The following is an 18705-nucleotide window of genomic DNA, read 5'->3' as shown; positions in this document are numbered from 1 at the left end:
TCACTGTGGAAATCTGCTAGGTTTATACCTCGTGTGTCTGTGTGTGTCTGTGTGTGTCTGTGTCTGTGTGTCTGTGTCTGTCTGTCTCTCTGTCTGTCTGTCTGTGTGTCTGTGTGTATTGTTCCATCGATTCTGAAAAATAACTCAGTAAAATGGGTAGGTTCAACATCCTTTCACACCCATGAAGATCCAAGTTGTACTTGATCATCAGGAAATCATACTTGTCAAATCATAACAACATAGGGTGGTCAGACTCGCTGACGTGACGGAAACGTGACTTTGTACCAGAATATAGTGTCCATGACATTAATCACCGGATTGCCTTGACTCGATTAGATACAGATCGGCGCCATACAGATGCAATATTGCTGAGTGTGGTCATTAAGCAATAAACAAACAAACGTTCAACCACTACATGTGTTACGACTTCTAACTGTTCAGAATAACACAAAATGTGTATTAATCTACAGAAAGCATGACCCCACCAAAGTATGACGACTTATTGCCATCATAGAGGTTGTGTCTCGACGACACCTCCACCCAAACCTCCTCGCCCTTGCTGAGGTGATCGACAGCAACGGCAGATCCATCAGCAACGTATATATTGGCGTCCGTCGCGACGTATCCGCCAGCCATGGGCACCCTGCCAGACTTCATGATGTACACGTTCATGTAGGTGTTTGTCTCCACCATCTCCAACTTGGTCCAGAACATGTAGGTACCAGACTCTGGCGCCGAGAACTTCCCCGTGCTGGTGTTAAAGGCAGATCCGGCGTTGTATCGGGTCTTATTGAATGTCAAAGCAGTGAAAGCAGGCGCCCTGTTTGTTGGATTGGAAACTTGGAATGCCACGTCTCTGGTCTTTGACGCTGAAGAAAAACAATGGAATTAGATATTCAAAGGAAGACATGAAGACGCCCCTGATGCAGAAGGATGCAGCTATACTGAAAACGCCCTTGATACCATGAGTGGGTGAGTCTTACGCCGCTTTTTGCAATATTTAGCAATTTCACGGCGGGGGTCCATAAATGGGCTTCACTCATTGTACCCAAGTGGGGAATCGAACACGAGTCTTCAGAGCGACGAGCTAACGTCTAAATCACTAGCCCCATCCACCCCCGCCCCCGATACAGGAGGATGCAACTGTACTCAGGATGCCCTTGATACAAGAAGATGCAACAGTAAAGGATGCCCTTGATACAAGAAGATGCAACAGTAAAGGATGCCCTTGATACAAGAAGATGCAACAGTAAAGGATGCCCTTGATACAAGAAGATGCAACAGTAAAGGATGCCCTTGATACAAGAAGATGCAACAGTAAAGGATGCCCTTGATACAAGAAGATGGAGCTGTATTGAAGACCTGATTCTAATTAGGACTTAAAGACTAGAATCAACACAGTCTATCCCCTGGTGGGAGAGAGTGGGTTTAGGTTTACGCCGCTTTTAGCAATATGGTAGCATTATCAGGGCAGGGCGTCATAAATTGGATTAACATTTGAAAAGACATTGGGTTAACATTTGAGAAGAAGAGTTGTGTTATTTTATCTGTTATTGATTACACTGTCAATAACTAACAACTCTAAATAATGATGAATATCCATATATTGCTGCTTGAAAAAAAAATATCTCAAAATATAATCAAGATGTACAATTAGCAAACTCATTGGAAGATGGTTCTTTAGTTAAATACTTTGCGTACCATGCGGAACACACATGAGCAGTTTCTCAGATACAGCTCAAACTAGTATTACATGATGTCCACTTTGACCTTTGAAGGTGCATCATGTTAGATGTGTATATCACACCAGCCATATCTGGAGGAAATAGACAGAGCACAATGGATGAATTCTGCAGAGTTGCTTCCCTTTGGCGGACCAGAAACCGATTACTGGCTAGTTTGACATATCTATGTGCCTTTGTTTCTAAGGTGGTAAGTAAAAATAACTCACTCACTCACTCACTCACTCACTCACCCAATAAAATTCACAACTCAAATGAGTGAGTTTGAGTTGCTCAGGACATGGCATTTTGTAATTCAAAGAAGACTCTTCGTGACATTTCGTGTTTTATGATGGCCGTGGCTATTGTACACTCTAAGTAATTGGAGTATGTGGTGAGTGAGTGAGTTTAGTTTTTCGCCGCACTCAGCAATAGTCCAGCTATATGATGGCGGTATGTAAATAATCGAGTTTAAACCAGACAACCCAGTGAGCAATAGCATGAGCATCGACCTGCACAACTGGGAACTGATGACATGTGACAACCAAGTCAGCGAGTCTGACCACCCGATCCCATTAGTCGCCTCTAACGACAAGCATTGTTTATTGAACGCCACGTTTCTAACCTGGACCGAAATACAGGAATGAGCTTAGGCAATTCTGGAGAATCGGTCAAAAGTTATCTCACCGAAAAGTTCTCCGTTTTATGAGTGGGATTAAAAATGCAGGACACCTCGAAGAATCAGATAAAATTGATTTAAAATCAGAGGATTCCAAGATGAACAATAGACACATTTTGAATGAGGTTGAAAACGCATTTAAGCGCACAGATGGCCCAGGTATCTTCAATGAGGTTCTTGCTAAGAGGTCAGAACCTGTTAGTGGCATTGCTTTAAACCTTTGCGTAGATGGGACAAAATCAACGCTGGGGCTGTGAAACATAAGCATGCTGATATAGATATTTTTGTTGTATGAAAATAGGTCATCATTGGCAGAACGGCAAAGCAGAGCATGAGCTTAATAACACGATCCAGACAACAGACAATGTGCTTAGATCTGCAAAGACAGAATGCAGCGTCCATTATTCTGTGAGGTAAAATATACTGTAATATTCTGTATACAGTGTAAGCTTCATTTCACAGCCGCACGCTTCAAACCAAGTCCAACTTCCAGCTGATAAATCAGACGACACCAACTACCCGCATAGTACCTTTTCAACAACCTGTACAGTTGACAAATCAGACGACACCAACTACCAGTACAGTTGATAAATCAGACGACACCAGCTACCCGCACAGTTGTTAAATCAGACGACACCAACTACCCGTACAGTACCGTTTCAACAACCTGTACAGTTGACAAATCAGGCGACACCAACTACCCGCATAGTACCTTTTCAACAACCTGTACAGTTGACAAATCAGACGACACCAACCACCAGTACAGTTGCTAAATCAGACGACACCAACTACCCGTACAGTACCGTTTCAACAACCTGTACAGTTGACAAATCAGGCGACACCAACTACCCGCATAGTACCTTTTCAACAACCTGTACAGTTGACAAATCAGACGACACCAACTACCAGTACAGTTGATAAATCAGACGACACCAGCTACCCGCACAGTTGTTAAATCAGACGACACCAACTACCCGTACAGTACCGTTTCAACAACCTGTACAGTTGACAAATCAGGCGACACCAACTACCCGCACAGTACCTTTTCAACAACCTGTACAATCGATTTGTTTACATGAACAACTACCATCGGCGCGTACAGTTACTGTTTTTGTGAAGCGAGTACAATTAATGAACGTAAGTTTCGTTTCACATAATAATCGTCCAGAAGGCGGGGTTTCCGGATATGTGGGGTCCGAGTAAACGGGGTTCGACTGTATCTCAGTTTGTATGTATTGACAGAAGCTAAAATCTTGATGCAGTGGCTACATAGCCTCATTTAGCCTAAAAAGCACAATACGTCACATTATTTCAATTAATAATGGTGAATAATAGTAATAATGAAAGTGGTCGATTTCTCGGTTTTTCCGATTTCTCGCCGACAGACGTGTCAAGGAATGCTTCAATTGTCAATAAAATATAATGTGCTATGACCAAATGACATGCGGGTTATTCTCCACGACCGTTCAGCTCATCATTCTTTATGATCTCGTATTGCTACTGACAGCATCCGTGGTATTCAAGACATGTATTATTTAACGTATTATCGTGTGTATTATTCTACCTCGTTGGGTATGCCAGCCACGACAGCCATATTTTGTAGCTCTTCAAAACTCAAAATAGGACCAGGTCCAGTGAGTTGGGGGATGTAATATATACAATTCCCTACCTTGCGGGGGTTGTTTTCGATGTCAGTTTTTAACCCTATGCACCCTTATGCAGCCAAATTTAGTGATAAGATAATTACAATTTAAACGTATGTAGCAACACTGTTACTTCTCATTGAGGGTCGGTGAGGTAGCGGGCGGTGGGGTAGCCTAGTGGTTAAAGCGTTCGCTCGTCACGTCGGAGACCCGGGTTCGATTCCCCACATGGGTACAATGCGTGAAGCCCATTTTCTGGTGTCCCCCTCCGTGATACTGCTGGAATATTGCTAAAAAGCTGCGTAAAAGTAAACTCACTCACTCACTCACGGTGAGGTAGCCTAGTGATTAATGCGATCGCTCGTCACGCCGAAGTCTTAAGTTCGATTCCCCATATGGACACATCTTGTGGAGCCCATTCTTGTGCGTCCCATCTTGATATTGATGGTATATTGCTAAAAGCGGCGCAAAACTTCACTCAGTCACTACTTCTCATTGATGTTTCGCTTAATTCGGTTATGACATGCTCTTTGATTCTCACAAAATTAATATTTGCCTCTGAAATTACCGCACTGTTGGAGTTTTTTACTCACCACGGTGATACTTATGCGCCCTACTTTCAGAAAATTCTGAATATCATTGGTGACAGCAAATGTGGCTCCACGCCACATGTTTTCTATTCTGCTGACTCATCAGCTTTCCTGTTCAAAAGATCGTCTTTAGTCTGACGTGCGACGTTCCGCAGCAAAACAATAAGGTGACTAACCTCATTTGTCCCAATGAAGCTTTATGTTGTACTACATAGATTCAATCGAGAACCGTTCAAAGCATGTGAGATAAAAACAATCTACACATAGTTCTAGACTACAACACCAGGTCTGGCATAGAACTTAGATCTGTCAGTATGACATAACTCCTATTGTATATTGTCATTCTCTGCAAGTGCACTGGAAAGTTTCCAACATGAAATAATACATGCAGAGCGCTTTAACAGTTGAGATGTCAGATAACAACTATAGACACAGTTCCTATTTTAGTTTTGCACGCAAAGTTTTTTTACCGATAATTTAGAAAAAAAGTCCATATCATGTGCTGTCAGTCTCTAAAAGTGCACTCGAAAGACATTGAAATCAAACAATATGATTAACAGCCGCTTACCAAGAGCCGTCACCAACTTCTTGCTGTCCTCAGACTGTTTTTTCACAGCGGCCAGGTCAGCTGCCAAAGTCGCCAGACTGGTGTTCGTCGTAGTGTGTACATCCGCCAACACCATCTTCAGATCCTGTGAAACCTTCACCAAAGACTGCTTGTTATCCCTGGTCTGGGTTTTCACGGCGGACAGGTCACCTCTCAAAGTCGTGACTTCAGAACTCGTTAGGATTAAATTGTTCTGCGTCAGAAGCAGACTTGCAGAAGTTGAGTTCTGTTCCAGTTCTAGCTTCTTCAGATGTTGTGATGCACTCTGTGCCAGCGTCTTTGTCAACTGGAGTTCGGCTTCCTTTTGTGTGATCAACTGTATAGCTGAGGACGTATTCTGGATACATCTGTCTGTATCTTTCTTTACATCACCAACAGTAGCGTTTATTAGATTGAACTGTTTGTCCAGCATTTTGATGTCCGTCTGAAATGTATTTACCTGTGCTGAGTTCATCTTGACGTCATGACTAATCCTGTCCAAAATTGTTAAGTTTAGCTGATTATTCATGTTACCATAAACTCGTTTCATGTGATCCATTTCTGATTTCAACACAGCTACATCATTAGAAGATATCTTCAGTTCTGCTTTTAGGGCATCCACTTCCTTTGTCAGAGACGCAATTTGAACTGCTGATTGTGCCTTGCTGACCTGTATATCTGTTTGTAATTGTCCAGTTGTTGTCTGAAGTGTGGTCACAGTCTGTTCCAGGAGTGTAACGTGACTCAGAAGGCTTGAGGCATCTGTACTACCATCTGGCTTTTTCATGGGCAGAATCAACCCAGACAGGGATCCACATAGTAACATACACAGCGACAGAACAGCGAGGTACATTATGCTCGTAAGCTGGTTTGTGTTTTAGCAGGCTGTCGTATTTTGGTTTTATCTCCAGGAACTTGGTCATGTGGGAAACGGTCATCTGCTGCAACTGTTCGAGATTTCTGGCACTCCTGTTAGTATTGCACATCACAGATACAACGGTGCCACACTACATAGTGTTCATTCAGTCTTACAGCGAATAAAGGGATATATGTTTTCTGTGAGTGAGTGAGTCAGTCAGTCAGTTTGGTTTTAAGCCACTTTTAGCAACACTCCAGCAATATTACGACAGGGGAGATCAGAAATAGGCTTCACACAATGTACCCATGTTGGGAATCGAACCCGATCTTTTGGCGTGACGAGCGAACATTTCAACCACTGGGCTGCCCCGCCGCCCAATTTTGTTTCTGAGGACTATACAGTACAATACATAACAAACTCAAAGGGACGACTAATTCTACTTCGTTAGCAGCAGTTCATTAAAAGTAGTTCAACTAAAATATACAGAAAGAGGAGGGGAGAAAAGAAATGTTATATCGGTCAGTTCGTCATAAGTGTGTTCATCGCGGTATTTTGCACACAATATTCTCTGTAATTATAGAAAATACATAGAGGATATTGGGAAAATGAAGTAATAAAGTAAAAGTAAAAAGTAAAAAAAAGTAAAGTAAGAAAAATAACTATACTTTTGTGGGAAATACAAAAAGCCTGCTAATGAGTCGGAAGTGGATTGTGTATTATTTCCATAAGCGTCTTCATTATGTTTTCTCAACGCGGATGCAGAATAATGAGGAAACAAGATATGTACATGCTGTAACATCAACCCAGCTCAAACACGTATAAAACATTAACGTCAGATATTAACCAGTCTGAATTATTCACCACCGTTATGAACAAATTTTATTTCATTGATCATCGGGTGCATGAGAGAGTGAGTTTAGTTTTATGCCGCTTTTAGCAATATTTCAGGAATATCACAGCGAGAGACACCACAAGTGGGCTTCAGGCAATGTACTTATGTGGGGAATCGAACCCGGACTTTCGGCGAAACAAGGGAACGCTACAACTGGGCTACCCCAACGTCTCAGATGATCATCGAAAAGCCACCCGTGAAGATCCGCATTAGCAGTACACTGCAGTAACCCCTGCTTGTCGTAAGAGGCGACTAACTGGATCAGTGGTCAGACTCACTGACTTGGTTGACACGTCATCGGTACCTAGCTGCGCAAATCTACGATCATGATGTTGATCACTGGATTGTCTGGTCCAGACTCAATTATTTACAGACCACCGCCATATAGCTTGAACATTGCCGAGTGCGGCGTAAAAATAAACTCATTTACTCATCCAAGAGTACATGTAGTGACGACAATACTTATTTGCATCCATGCATGTCATGTCATGTCATGTCATGTCATGTCATGGTTCCAGCTTTTGTTTCCCGAAACGTGTAAACAAAGCATAATATTCCTGAGGATTGACAGAATGACGGCAGCAAATAAATGAAGCGTTCGTAAATTCAAGTGGCCTCTCTTTTCTCACTAAGCAATTATGCTACCTCTCCAAGGAAGAATTACCCAGTTCGTGGATTGTCTGTAACAAATTCAGAGGAACACGAATGCGATTCGAAGTCATTTGCCATCTGACTTGAATCCTAAATTCATGAGCAACGGAATCAACTGTTTTGATTGTTTGTTTGCTTATCGCATAAAGCCGAACTCAGCAATATTACTAAATTGCAGCAGCGGTCTTTAATTAACAAACTGTGATCAAGAAAATCCAGTGATCAACAGTATGAGCGTCGATCTACCCAATTTAGATACGATCTGTCAACCATGGAAACGAATCTGACCTCCCGATCCCTGTAATCGCCTTTTACAAGCATCGTCGAGGACATGGTAGGGAACTTTCCATTATGCTGCAGCCACATATCTCACTCCTACGGTAACCCGTGAAGGTCCCGAGGTCGAATAGGCCTTCAGCAACCCATGCTTGCCATAAAGGGCGACTAGGCTTGTCGTAAGAGGCGACTAATGGGATCGGGTGGTCAGGCTCGCTGACTTGGTTGACACATGTCACCGGTTCCCAATTGCGCAGATGCTCACGTGGTTTATCACTGGATTGTCTGGTCCCGACTCGATTATTTACAGACCGCCGCCATATAGCTGGAATATTGCTGAGTGCGGCGTAAAACTAAACTCACTCACTCCTGTGGTGTCCTTTGTGATTGTAAACCTAATCCTTTGTAAGTAATATATTAGCGTTTGCTGTGACAGACTGACAGGTAGTCTCTGAGATGAACGTATTTTACAGGGAAAATACATTAGATATAACGAAAAAATATAACGAATCCTGAGACTTTCTTCATTTTAGACTTTCTTGGGCTTTCTTGGATAGTACTTTTGTTTCGGACCTGTGTGACACAGTTGTTAGTGTCTGTGTCTGGTCGGGTTTTCCCTTTTTTCGACTAAAATAAAAATCGTACACTTCCAAATTTCGCTATGAAGACCGATTATCATTCAGCGGTGATTACTGTACAAAGAACTATGGTCATGAGGAAGTGTATGTGGTGTTGCACTCGCAAAACATTCATTGATATCAAATCAACATTGATTGACTCCTGTATCCCTCCCATGTTTTTAGTCGTAAATTAGAAACGAATCCCCCCTACTTTTTATGAATATATTTGAATGATCGGGTGCAGTTGTCTTCTAATTTCACAGTCTAGTTGAGCTCGATATGCCGTCTTGGTTAATAAGGTTTTGTGTTTCAAAGTCACAATGCAGAAAACACAGGATGGTTATGCTATGCTTTCTTCTTTTGTATTTTGTCAGCAAGATGGATCACGTTGTCATAGAGACATATAACATCATTGATCATACAGTGATAACATAACCTTCCTATTAGTGTTCTATATGTTTACAGCTGGTTGAGTAACCCTCTCGATCTGAGTACAGTAGGAAATTAATGTTAATTAAGACTTCAGATCCCAATGGATTTTTTAAGCATTGGGTACTCAAAACTATACACAACAAAAAGAGTTAAGGACAACCCCAATATTCAGCATTTAAGTATTACATGGGTCATAAAATGAACTATTAAATAAATATGATTGAAAATTGGAGTGATCCTTACTTATCCTTTTTCTTTTTCCTCTATTTTATTCATTTGTTTGTTTGGGGTTTTGTTGAGTCTTTTTTTTGTTTTTGTTTTTTTTTTTTAGCTGATTTATATTTTTCATATTACTTTGCGTAATAGCGAAAGTAAATGCATTTTAACGCTTATGAAATTTATCTCACATCATGACAATTATTTTGTTTTGTTCATTTTTATTCAACTTCAAGTCTGGTTTTGGAGGGGTTTTTTGGGGGGGTTTGGGGGTTTTTTTTTGGGGGGGGGTTGCTGATTTATATTTTTTTTTAAATTTCTGTCTGAAATGTTATCATTTGAAAAGACCCCTTTACTTGAGTGAGTGAATGTGGGTTTTACGCTGCTCACAATAATCCAGCAATATCACGACGGGAGACACCAGAAATGGGCTTCACGCTTTGTACCCACATGGGAAATCGAACCCAGGCCTCTGGCGTGCCGAGCGAACGCCTTAACCACTAGGCTACCACGCCGAGATCTTTTCAGTAGAGGTATTTTCCTCCCTTGGTTAGGCACAATACGGTGAGATTTGGGTGGTGAACATTGCATTGAGACATCTGAGCATGTTATTAACAAATAATACTTCGTTTGTAAAGCCGTCTCCCTCTCCTTTTTAACAGCTGCTCAGAGAGTTAGACCACAAACTGGTCTCTGGGGATTTTCAGCATTGAGTACTGGTTATTGGTCATTGAGTATTTGACAGATTATGTGAAGTATCACAATCGAGTTCACCTATGTTGAACTAGAGACTGGCTTCCCATTAATGAATATTGCCCCATAACCATATTTACTTTCTAGTTCTCAAGATTTAAATGACATAAGCCTTTTCTTCTGCCACAAATTCGAGTTAGAATTGATCTTCCACAACCCATACTTGTCGTAAGATACTACTGAAGGGATCGTGTCGCAAACCTCGCTGACTAGTTGACACATCTCACGGCATCCCAATTGTGTAGATCGATGTTCATACTGTTATCACGGGATGGTCTGGTCCAGACTCGAGTTTTTACAGACCGCCTCCATGCCGCTGGAATAGTGCTGAAAGCGGCGTAAAACTAAACTCACTCACAGAGGCCATGGCATTGTTTGTGGTTAAAGCGTTCGCTCGTCATAACGAGATATGCTGACTGAGGCGTTAAACAAAGAACCAACCAGTCCCCAATTTCCCACCTCTGTCGGGCACTTCGTCTTTGTAGACAGGTAGGTGGTTCTATCTATAATATACCGAGCAACGCAAATAAGGGAACATCACTTGTCAGTGTTTCTCTGTTTGTTTATTTGACTCAGTATAAGTATGCATGTATCTCTATGTATCTCTCTTTCAAAAAAACGTTTTCATTTTTTGGCGTGTAATCGTCAAACATAGAATCGTTCATGCACCTAGGCGCCGTTATTTCAAGTCAAGTGAACGTAAGATTTATTAAACTAGAACGCGTTGGAACCATCAAAACGACAATCCCAGAATCAAAACAATACCAACAAATACCATATGTATGTATGCGTGCGGGCGTGCTTTCGTGCGTGTGTTCGGAGACTGAGTGTTAGTCTATATGAACACCTGGAATGGAGCATTGACCTTGGGTCAATGTCACCTGCAATAGTCCATACACGCCTGTATCATACAGCTTACATGTATAGAGTGCATGTTTACTGTTCTGTAAGGCAGAGTTGGGTTTCATCTCTCCAGGTCAAAAGTTAAATCTAAACAATGACTGAGCATCTGTTGTTACTCTTGAGGTGGGTGCGGAGGTGAAAGGTCATTTTACCTTGAACTTGCGACCCGTTAAATTCACTGTCAATAAAGAAATAGTAGAAGTGAAAAGCACTTCACGGAAATACAGCGAGTTAGGCTTTACGGCGCTTTAGCAATATTCCAGCAATAACACGGTGGGTGACACCAGAAATAGTATTCGCACATTTTACGATGTGAATACTGAACCCAGGTTGTCGGTGTTAACGAGTGAACGCTTCAACTACTTGGCTTCCTTAGCGTCGTTCTCACCAGTATTCCAATTGCTAGATCACAGTTTGTACATGATCGGGTCTCGACAAGACAATACAATCCATCTACGTATTCTGGATACAATAACATGAGTGACCACCTCATCCCCTAAATCGATTCTTACGGCAAGAAAACCAGTTGTAAAACCTGATTTCTAACCCAGATTGTCATCACTTGGTTTGTGTGATCCCGAAAATTGGGTAGATTGTGGTATGGTCAGTATATGACGCTGTGGTTCGTATGGTCCCACAGTCATATAGCGATCATATCGATAATGGGATGACGTCAGCAAAACCAACCAATACACAGTCGGCGCTATGGCTGTGTGATCATTACGTCATAAGGACCGCAACTATGAGAATACCCACCCTAACACCGCCCTCACCGCTGTCCCTTTTCCTGTAAAAAAACCCAAATAGACATGTTTGTCGTAACAGGCGAGTAACAGAAACGAATGGTCAGGCTCGCTGACATAGGTGACATTTCATCGCATCCCAGGTCCAGACTCGATTATGTACAGACGGTCGCCATATAGCTGGAATATTGCTAAGATCGGTGTAAAACTAAACGCACTCACCCACGCATGAAATAAGGGCGATGGGGTAGCCCAATGGTTAAAGCGTTCGCTCGTCACACTGAAGACCCGGGTTCGATAAGGGTACAGTGTGTGGAGTTCATTTCTGGTGTCCCCCGCTATGATATCGCTAGAACATTGCTGAAGGTGGCGTAAAACTCACTCACTCACTCACTCATTCCCTCCCCACCCCACCACCACATCCACCCCCACCCCACCCCCACCTAACATACACACACGCCCACATCCCCCGTACAAGCGGCAGGAACATGGCAATGTATGGCATTCTCCGTAATTATGGAACCCTTTCTGTGCCATTATGTTTCTTGAAATGAGCTTGTACTTAGTTCTATTTGGAATTTCAAGACACTTCTTTCATATCAAAACAGACACGTGAAGGTCCCGGGGTAGAAAATCCAGTGATCAACAGTATGAGCGTCGATCTACCCAATTTAGATACGATCTGTCAACCATGGAAACGAATCTGACCTCCCGATCCCTGTAATCGCCTTTTACAAGCATCGTCGAGGACATGGTAGGGCACTTTCCATTATGCTGCAGCCACATATCTCACTCCTACGGTAACCCGTGAAGGTCCCGAGGTCGAATAGGCCTTCAGCAACCCATGCTTGCCATAAAAGGCGACTATGCTTGTTGTAAGAGGTGACTAACGGGATCGGGTGGTCAGGCTTGCTGACTTGGTTGGCACATGTCACCGGTTCCCAATTGCGCAGATGCTCACGTTGTTGATCACTGGATTGTCTGGTCCAGACTCGATTATTCACAGACCGCTGGAATATAGCTGGAATATTGCTGAGTGTGGCGTAAAACTAAACTCACTCACTCACTCACTCAAATCAAAACATGTGCTCAGTACAAGCATATTCCTAGGTAGGCAATTAGCTTGATATTTCAAGACAATAAGTTGGAAATGCAAGAAAATAAGCTGAAATTTCAGAAAAGTATCTTGAATGTTTTACTTAGTATCTTGACATTTCCAGAAAGAAAAAAAACACAAAAAACAAAAACAACTGGTTCTGAAACTAAAAGGCTTCCTTACGCAATACAAGAAACGATATAGACATATGACGCATTGAAAGTCTCACGTGCGTATGAGAAGATGTAGACTCCCCCGCCTTGCTCTTCGTTTCTCCACTATCACCGCTCCCGCAACATCTGGTTGTTATTCCCCAAACAGCATTTCCCACTGACATGCTTCCCTCGACTCATTACGTAAGCAGTGGTTGTATTACGACACAGGGAGATATACTTAGCCTGAAAACAGACCAGAATACTGGCACAGCTGCGAGTGGTCCAAGTTTAGATCCGCTGTAATAGTAATGCTTTTTTTCGCATGAGGCCGCCGTTTCAGATATTACGCATGCGCAGTAGCATACTTGTCGATTATTCCGCCTGAATGGGGAAGCGCTTCGATGCTGAAGTGGAGTGGGTGTAGGTCCTTGTCGATGTGATGGTGCCACGCCTCAGAATTTCCGTGCATGCCAACGTTGTGATATTGTGAATAGAAGCGAGCGGATGAATTTGCCAAACACAAACAACCTGAACTGGCAGAAACTGCGGTATCAGAAAGGGACACAACTTGTGAAGTTTATTTTTGTAACATAAATAAAGAGATATTGGTCATGCGTTGCTCTGGCGACGAACCGTCAAAGAGAGTGGGGGAGTAAGTTATACGCTGATTTTAGCAATATTCTAGCAATATTTCAGCAATAATCTTTATAGCATGTGCATTTGTATTTTTTTCTTTTTTTAATATCTTTGGTCTTTTTTGTTTTCTTGTTGTTGTTTGTTTGGGGGTCTGAGTCTTTTTTCAACTGTGATGATGGGCAGCCATTTGAATGACTTTCATTATCATTTCAAAGGAAACCGTTTAATTTTCTAGCTGGAAAATTATCATGCGGCTTAAAGCAACATTCAGTCACTCGTCACTTCCGGTAACATGGCTGCCAATATGAAACGGTGGAGTACTCCTGTGGCTAAAGTGCTCTCCAGTAGAGTTGAAATCTGGGTATCCATTTCCAACGAAGATACAGTTAGTGGTGGTCATTTCTGGTGTCCACTGACGGACTATTGCACGAGTATTGCAAACTGCTGCATAAAACCACTCACTTGCTGCCATAAAGAACCTGCACAGTGATGCCTTAATTAGTGACCCTTCTTGATTTATGGCTTTGAGCGAGCTTGCGTGCGTGTGGTTTGACGATATTTTTAAGGGGTTAGGGTCACCCATTTTGTTCTGGGGAAGTAATTAATTTTTAGCATAGGTACTTAACAAATATATAAGAGGGAGGTCATACACATCGCACATGCTTGCCTACAGCAATTATCACGTAGTTTCCCAGCAATGTACAGGTGACGTCCGCGAACTACACGATACTAAACTACAAAGCGTTATTGCCTAGCAAGTGATAACATCCATTTCATCGCAATCTAATATGATAACACTTATAACAGTTCGAATAACTGTGTCCGATATATATATACCTTCCAGCTGTACTAGGCGTGATGCTAAATTGGCCTGAATCAGCGAGAAGCATTATCACCCCTTCGTACATAATAGAATTATTTGTACATATTTCATAATTCTCATGGTTCATACGACATTCTAAATCAAGATTTTTAGAAAATATTTACGTTAAATGTTTATTAGTCACGTATATATTGTCATATAAAAAAGGCATATATGTCAGTTTCTCATACCATACGAATTAATTTTTTATGATTTCTGATCATAGCAAAACGCTCGTTGTGTGACGCTATACACAAGATTACAAATTCATCAATCTATATTTACGTTGTCCAGATAATAAGTTGGACTTATTTCACTTACTGTTTCTGGAGAGCTGGGGTTTTTTTTGAAAAAGACAATAATATTTTTAAAATATTGTACAAAACAAAACGTAAAAAATTGTTTTCAGCCGTCTACTATTTGCAGTAAAATATCAGATGGGAAATTTGATGTTTTACTTCTTGTATAGTTTAAATACACGGATGTAAATGATATGCCGCGCGCGAGCAATTTGCACACAGTGGTTTCTTTTAGAAACACGAAAATGTGGGTTGAAAAAATAATCGGCATTCAGCGAGTTGACAATATATACTACTACCATTTTTCAATTCAGATAAAATCAAAACTGAAAGTCTAAATTTATACACCTCATAACACGACACCCCGTGTCGTTGCCCAGACAGCGGAGGTATATAGTTTGACCTTTAACACCGCCGGGTTACCTCGAGTCTAAAAATAGAACTAAGCCCACCTGTTTTGCGTTCACTGCGCAGTTACGGCGTGGTAATAAGCGCTCGCTAAAAGGTTTCGGTGACGACAAGAGACAAAAGAAATGACAGTGAAGACAAAAATGAATCAGAAATGTGTCACATACACCAGAAATTCCATGGAACGAACCAGAATAATCTCACGCGCATCCCGTCTCCACATTTATAACCGACTCCGTCTGTCACCGACAACCTATCCCCGTTATAACGCGAATCCTTTGTTGTTCTGGGTGTGAATATTTTTGTAAGGTGAGATGTACGCCAGTATGTCTGACACGTCAAAAACATGTTTACCGAAAGGTAAAATTATTTAACCCCTGGGCTGTGACTCACAGATTTTCCAGCGATCGCGATGTTTCCTCATAGCTGATCAGCTGATTTCTAACGCAGGGTTGGTCACGTGCCCACTGCACGCCTGCATCCAGTCATTGTTGGTAGTGTATCGCATATGATCACAACCCGGCTCACTGATGTCGAGCAGAATGTAACAACATTGGGTTTTTAACCGGATACCATATTACACGTGTGGTGAGTACCTTTCTTCTGTTATCGCCATTTTTGATTCCCTCCCTATAGTATGGTGTTCCTAAGGCAACGGTCATCGTCTCGTCTTTAATGCGTCGGTTCGGACATCAATGATGGAGAAGGGTTCTTTGTGTTGTGGTCAAACGTGGTCATCAAGATGGTGACCACTGATAGAATTCATTAGTGACAGCCAGGTTGTGTGTGGTAATTATGTCTGAATTACGAATTTATGACACATGTTTTCGTTACATATCGATCCTTTCGTAAGGACTAGAGACGGTTGTTTATCTCTACAAACCAGCGTAAAAAAGAACTACGTGTACAACGGTCAAATTATATCGTTGTTCGGTTTGATCAGGTTTCCAAGGTAACCAAACCAGGAATATTGTATGCTATAAATTGTATATTATTTATATGAAAACGTTTGGCTATAAACGTGTGTGTGTGGAACAGCTGTAGGACGGGTCGCCCTCATTATAAGAAGAATGACAGCGGATGGTACCTGTTTGTTTGATTCACGGTTAAAGAACTGAAGTGTTCGTTCCGCTAGAGTGCGTGAATATAGTCTTTGTTATATTATTCTGGAGACATGAGTAGATCATATTGTTATGTTATTCGAGATAGTAGGGATTCATGATGATCGAGAGGTTTTCCTTGTCTCTCATCTTCTTCCGTGCATCCATTCCTATCTTCTTTCCTTCCAGCCCGATCTTACGTATTTCCCTTTCTTCCTACCATAGGATCTTCTGTATTTTCTCTCCCTATTCCGTGCATCTTTCCATCTTTCTTTCCTTCCCTTTCGTTTATTCATCCCTCCTCTTCCGTTCATCCGTCCACGTGTTCCCGATATTCCCTTCATTTTTCCCTCCTCTACCACCCATCCTTCCCTCCTTTATTGCCCCGTTCGCTATGGTTGGACCATACAATCCAGTGATCGATAATGTTAGCAAAGGTCAATTTAGCCTGACCACCAAGTGCATTCTTTGGGTTGTTTGTTTATGCTTAACGCCGTTCTCGACAATTGCCCTGATGTGTGTCGGCGGTCTCTAATAATCGCATAATGACGAAACAGTCAAGTGATTGACATCATGAGCATCGCTTTCACTCAATTTGGATATCATGACCTGCATCAAAAAGGTGAGCGACCACCCGATCCCGTTAGTCCTCTCCTATGTTTGTGGCCGCCATATAGCTGGAGTATGCTGAGTGCGGCGTAAAACGAAACTCACCCACGTCTTGGTTTGGTTGTTGCTAGGCGCCGCTCTCAGCAACACAAAGGGATCCTATGGTCGTACATGCGTAAACTAGTTCCCTCTGATTACGTTTATAGGTTTGGTTGGTTGGTTGTTTTGTCCATCGCCGCTATCTGTAACTGATCGAGTCTGGACCAGACAATCCAGTGATCAACAACATGAGCATCGTTCTACACAACTGGGTGGACATATGTCAACCAAGTCAGAGAGCCTGACCACCCGATCTCGTTGGACGCGTTCTTTATCCAGTGGTTGCTGAAGATTAGTTCTAACCCTGATCTTCACGGACGAGTCTCTCATTGTCAGCACAGGGTGCTGAAGACTTAATGTAGATCTCCACGGGTCACCTCTCGCCGCCAACATAGGTTTCCTGGGACCCTTGTCTGATCTAGAATATCCTTGGGGCGCATAGAGAATTCATTATAGCAGTGACCCGTGTATCTGTGTCCAGTGACGTGTGTAGAGGCATATTAATGAAGGTAATGTGATAGGTATTCATGTCGTGTAACGCATTATCTTCATGTTACAACCCTCGTGATTAATTACAGCTGTAACCAATTCCGTGTAGCGAATAGTTAAGTACCAGGCCCAATGTTCCTAGCCCATTCGTTGTTCATGGTAACAGCTAGTCTGTCTCCCAGTCCCTGAACCACATTGTTTCCCCTGCTGCCTAGCCCTCTCTACAATGCCGAAGCCTTATGTGAAGCAAGTCTAGACTTCCTCACGTTTTGAATATCAGGCCTCCCTGGGGCTCCTTTTCAATTTAAATAGATTTGTTTGTTACTATCAAAATTGAATATTAATCGACTAACCATTAGTCTAGGTAACAGCTGAGAGCCAGATGTGTTTCTGGTCCATTCGTTGTTCATGCTATCAGTCAATGATATTCTTGGCCCATTCTTTGTTCATGTTAACAGTCAGATGTGTTTTTGATCAGTTCGTTGTTCACGCTAACAGCCAATGGTGTTCTTGGCCAAATCTCCCACTATCAGTTAGATGTGTTCCCGGTCAGAGGGGCGGTTAGGTAGCCCAATGGTGAAAACGTTCGCTCGTCAAGCCGAAGATCCATGTTCGATTCCTCACATGGGTACAAGTCAGGTGTTCCCCTTCGTGAATTTTGCTAAAGTCGGCGTAAAAGTCAAATCACTCACTCACCCCTGGCCAAACGTGTCTTGTTATCGACCAATATTGTGTTCACAGCATCTAGGGTTTACGTCACTTACGTTAAAATGACAATGCAACCCTACGACATGACCTTGGAATACTGTTGGTGAAAATAGATAACAGGGTTATATCATCTGATTCCTCAATATTTATGACCTACCCAGATAGCTTAGACAGATACGCCTTCTTTTGTTTATTAAAGAGGTCGATTCAGCAGATATTGTTCTAGCAACAGAATTCATAACATTCGTACTTATTGTGCTTAAGATTAGCGTTATAAAAGCGTACGGTCGTCACGCTAAACGAGCGGGTTCTAATCTCAGCATACGTGAAACTGTGAAACCCTCGTTAAAAGAACGGCGTGAAAGCTGAGTGGCTGACATCCCCATACCAACAAGTCAGCAGTAAAACGCTTAGGTTTAGTTGTAGCGCCAATCTCGTGTATTGATTATTATGTCTCTGGGACGTCTGTCGGGAATACATATGGGTCGTGTTTCAGTATTTTGTACTGTGTTACATTTATGAAATCTGGCATATATTTAAATATAATGTCTACGTCATATGGGACTTCGAGATGTGACACATTACTTGATAGAAGGGTCACAATACTACTGATGTCAAATTCGACATTTGCCATGACGTGTGAGAGTGAATGGACAGGTTCGTGTGTAATTTATTAATAT

At 42.1% G+C, this 18705-nt stretch overlaps 2 protein-coding genes across 2 annotated transcripts in view; one reads left to right on the top strand and one right to left on the bottom strand.

Annotated features, from left to right (window-relative positions):
* Window positions 1-416: 416 nt before the first annotated feature.
* LOC137282379 (adventurous-gliding motility protein Z-like) lies at window positions 417-6133 on the bottom strand. Its single transcript, XM_067814123.1, has 2 exons — window positions 5202-6133; window positions 417-869 (listed from the first exon to the last, which is right to left on the bottom strand). The coding sequence occupies exons 1-2, from the start codon at window positions 6070-6072 to the stop codon at window positions 460-462; spliced, it is 1281 nt and encodes a 426-aa protein (XP_067670224.1). The 5' UTR covers window positions 6073-6133; the 3' UTR covers window positions 417-459.
* A 9341-nt stretch (window positions 6134-15474) lies between these two features.
* LOC137281413 (monocarboxylate transporter 12-like) overlaps window positions 15475-18705 on the top strand; it is a 60394-nt gene continuing 57163 nt past the window's right edge. Inside the window, exon 1 of the mRNA XM_067812620.1 lies at window positions 15475-15608. The gene's annotated coding sequence lies outside the window, so the exon portion shown is untranslated. The remainder of the gene's footprint in view (window positions 15609-18705) is intronic.

The sequence above is a fragment of the Haliotis asinina genome, chromosome 4, assembly GCF_037392515.1.
Source record: "Haliotis asinina isolate JCU_RB_2024 chromosome 4, JCU_Hal_asi_v2, whole genome shotgun sequence".
In the NCBI taxonomy this organism is placed as follows: Eukaryota; Metazoa; Mollusca; class Gastropoda; order Lepetellida; family Haliotidae; genus Haliotis; species Haliotis asinina.
The sequence above is the reverse complement of the archived record's forward strand: the minus strand, read 5'-3'. Positions and strand labels throughout refer to the sequence as shown.

What these genes read in the sequence shown, in the direction of transcription:
- LOC137282379 (XM_067814123.1), bottom strand. Translation starts at nt 6,072, where the DNA reads ATGTACCTCGCTGTTCTGTCGCTGTGTATGTTACTATGTGGATCCCTG. An exon ending in GAAGTTGGTGACGGCTCTTG is followed by an intron (nt 870 to 5,201) that starts GTAAGCGGCTGT and finishes GTTTTTCTTCAG; the next exon opens with CGTCAAAGACCAGAGACGTG.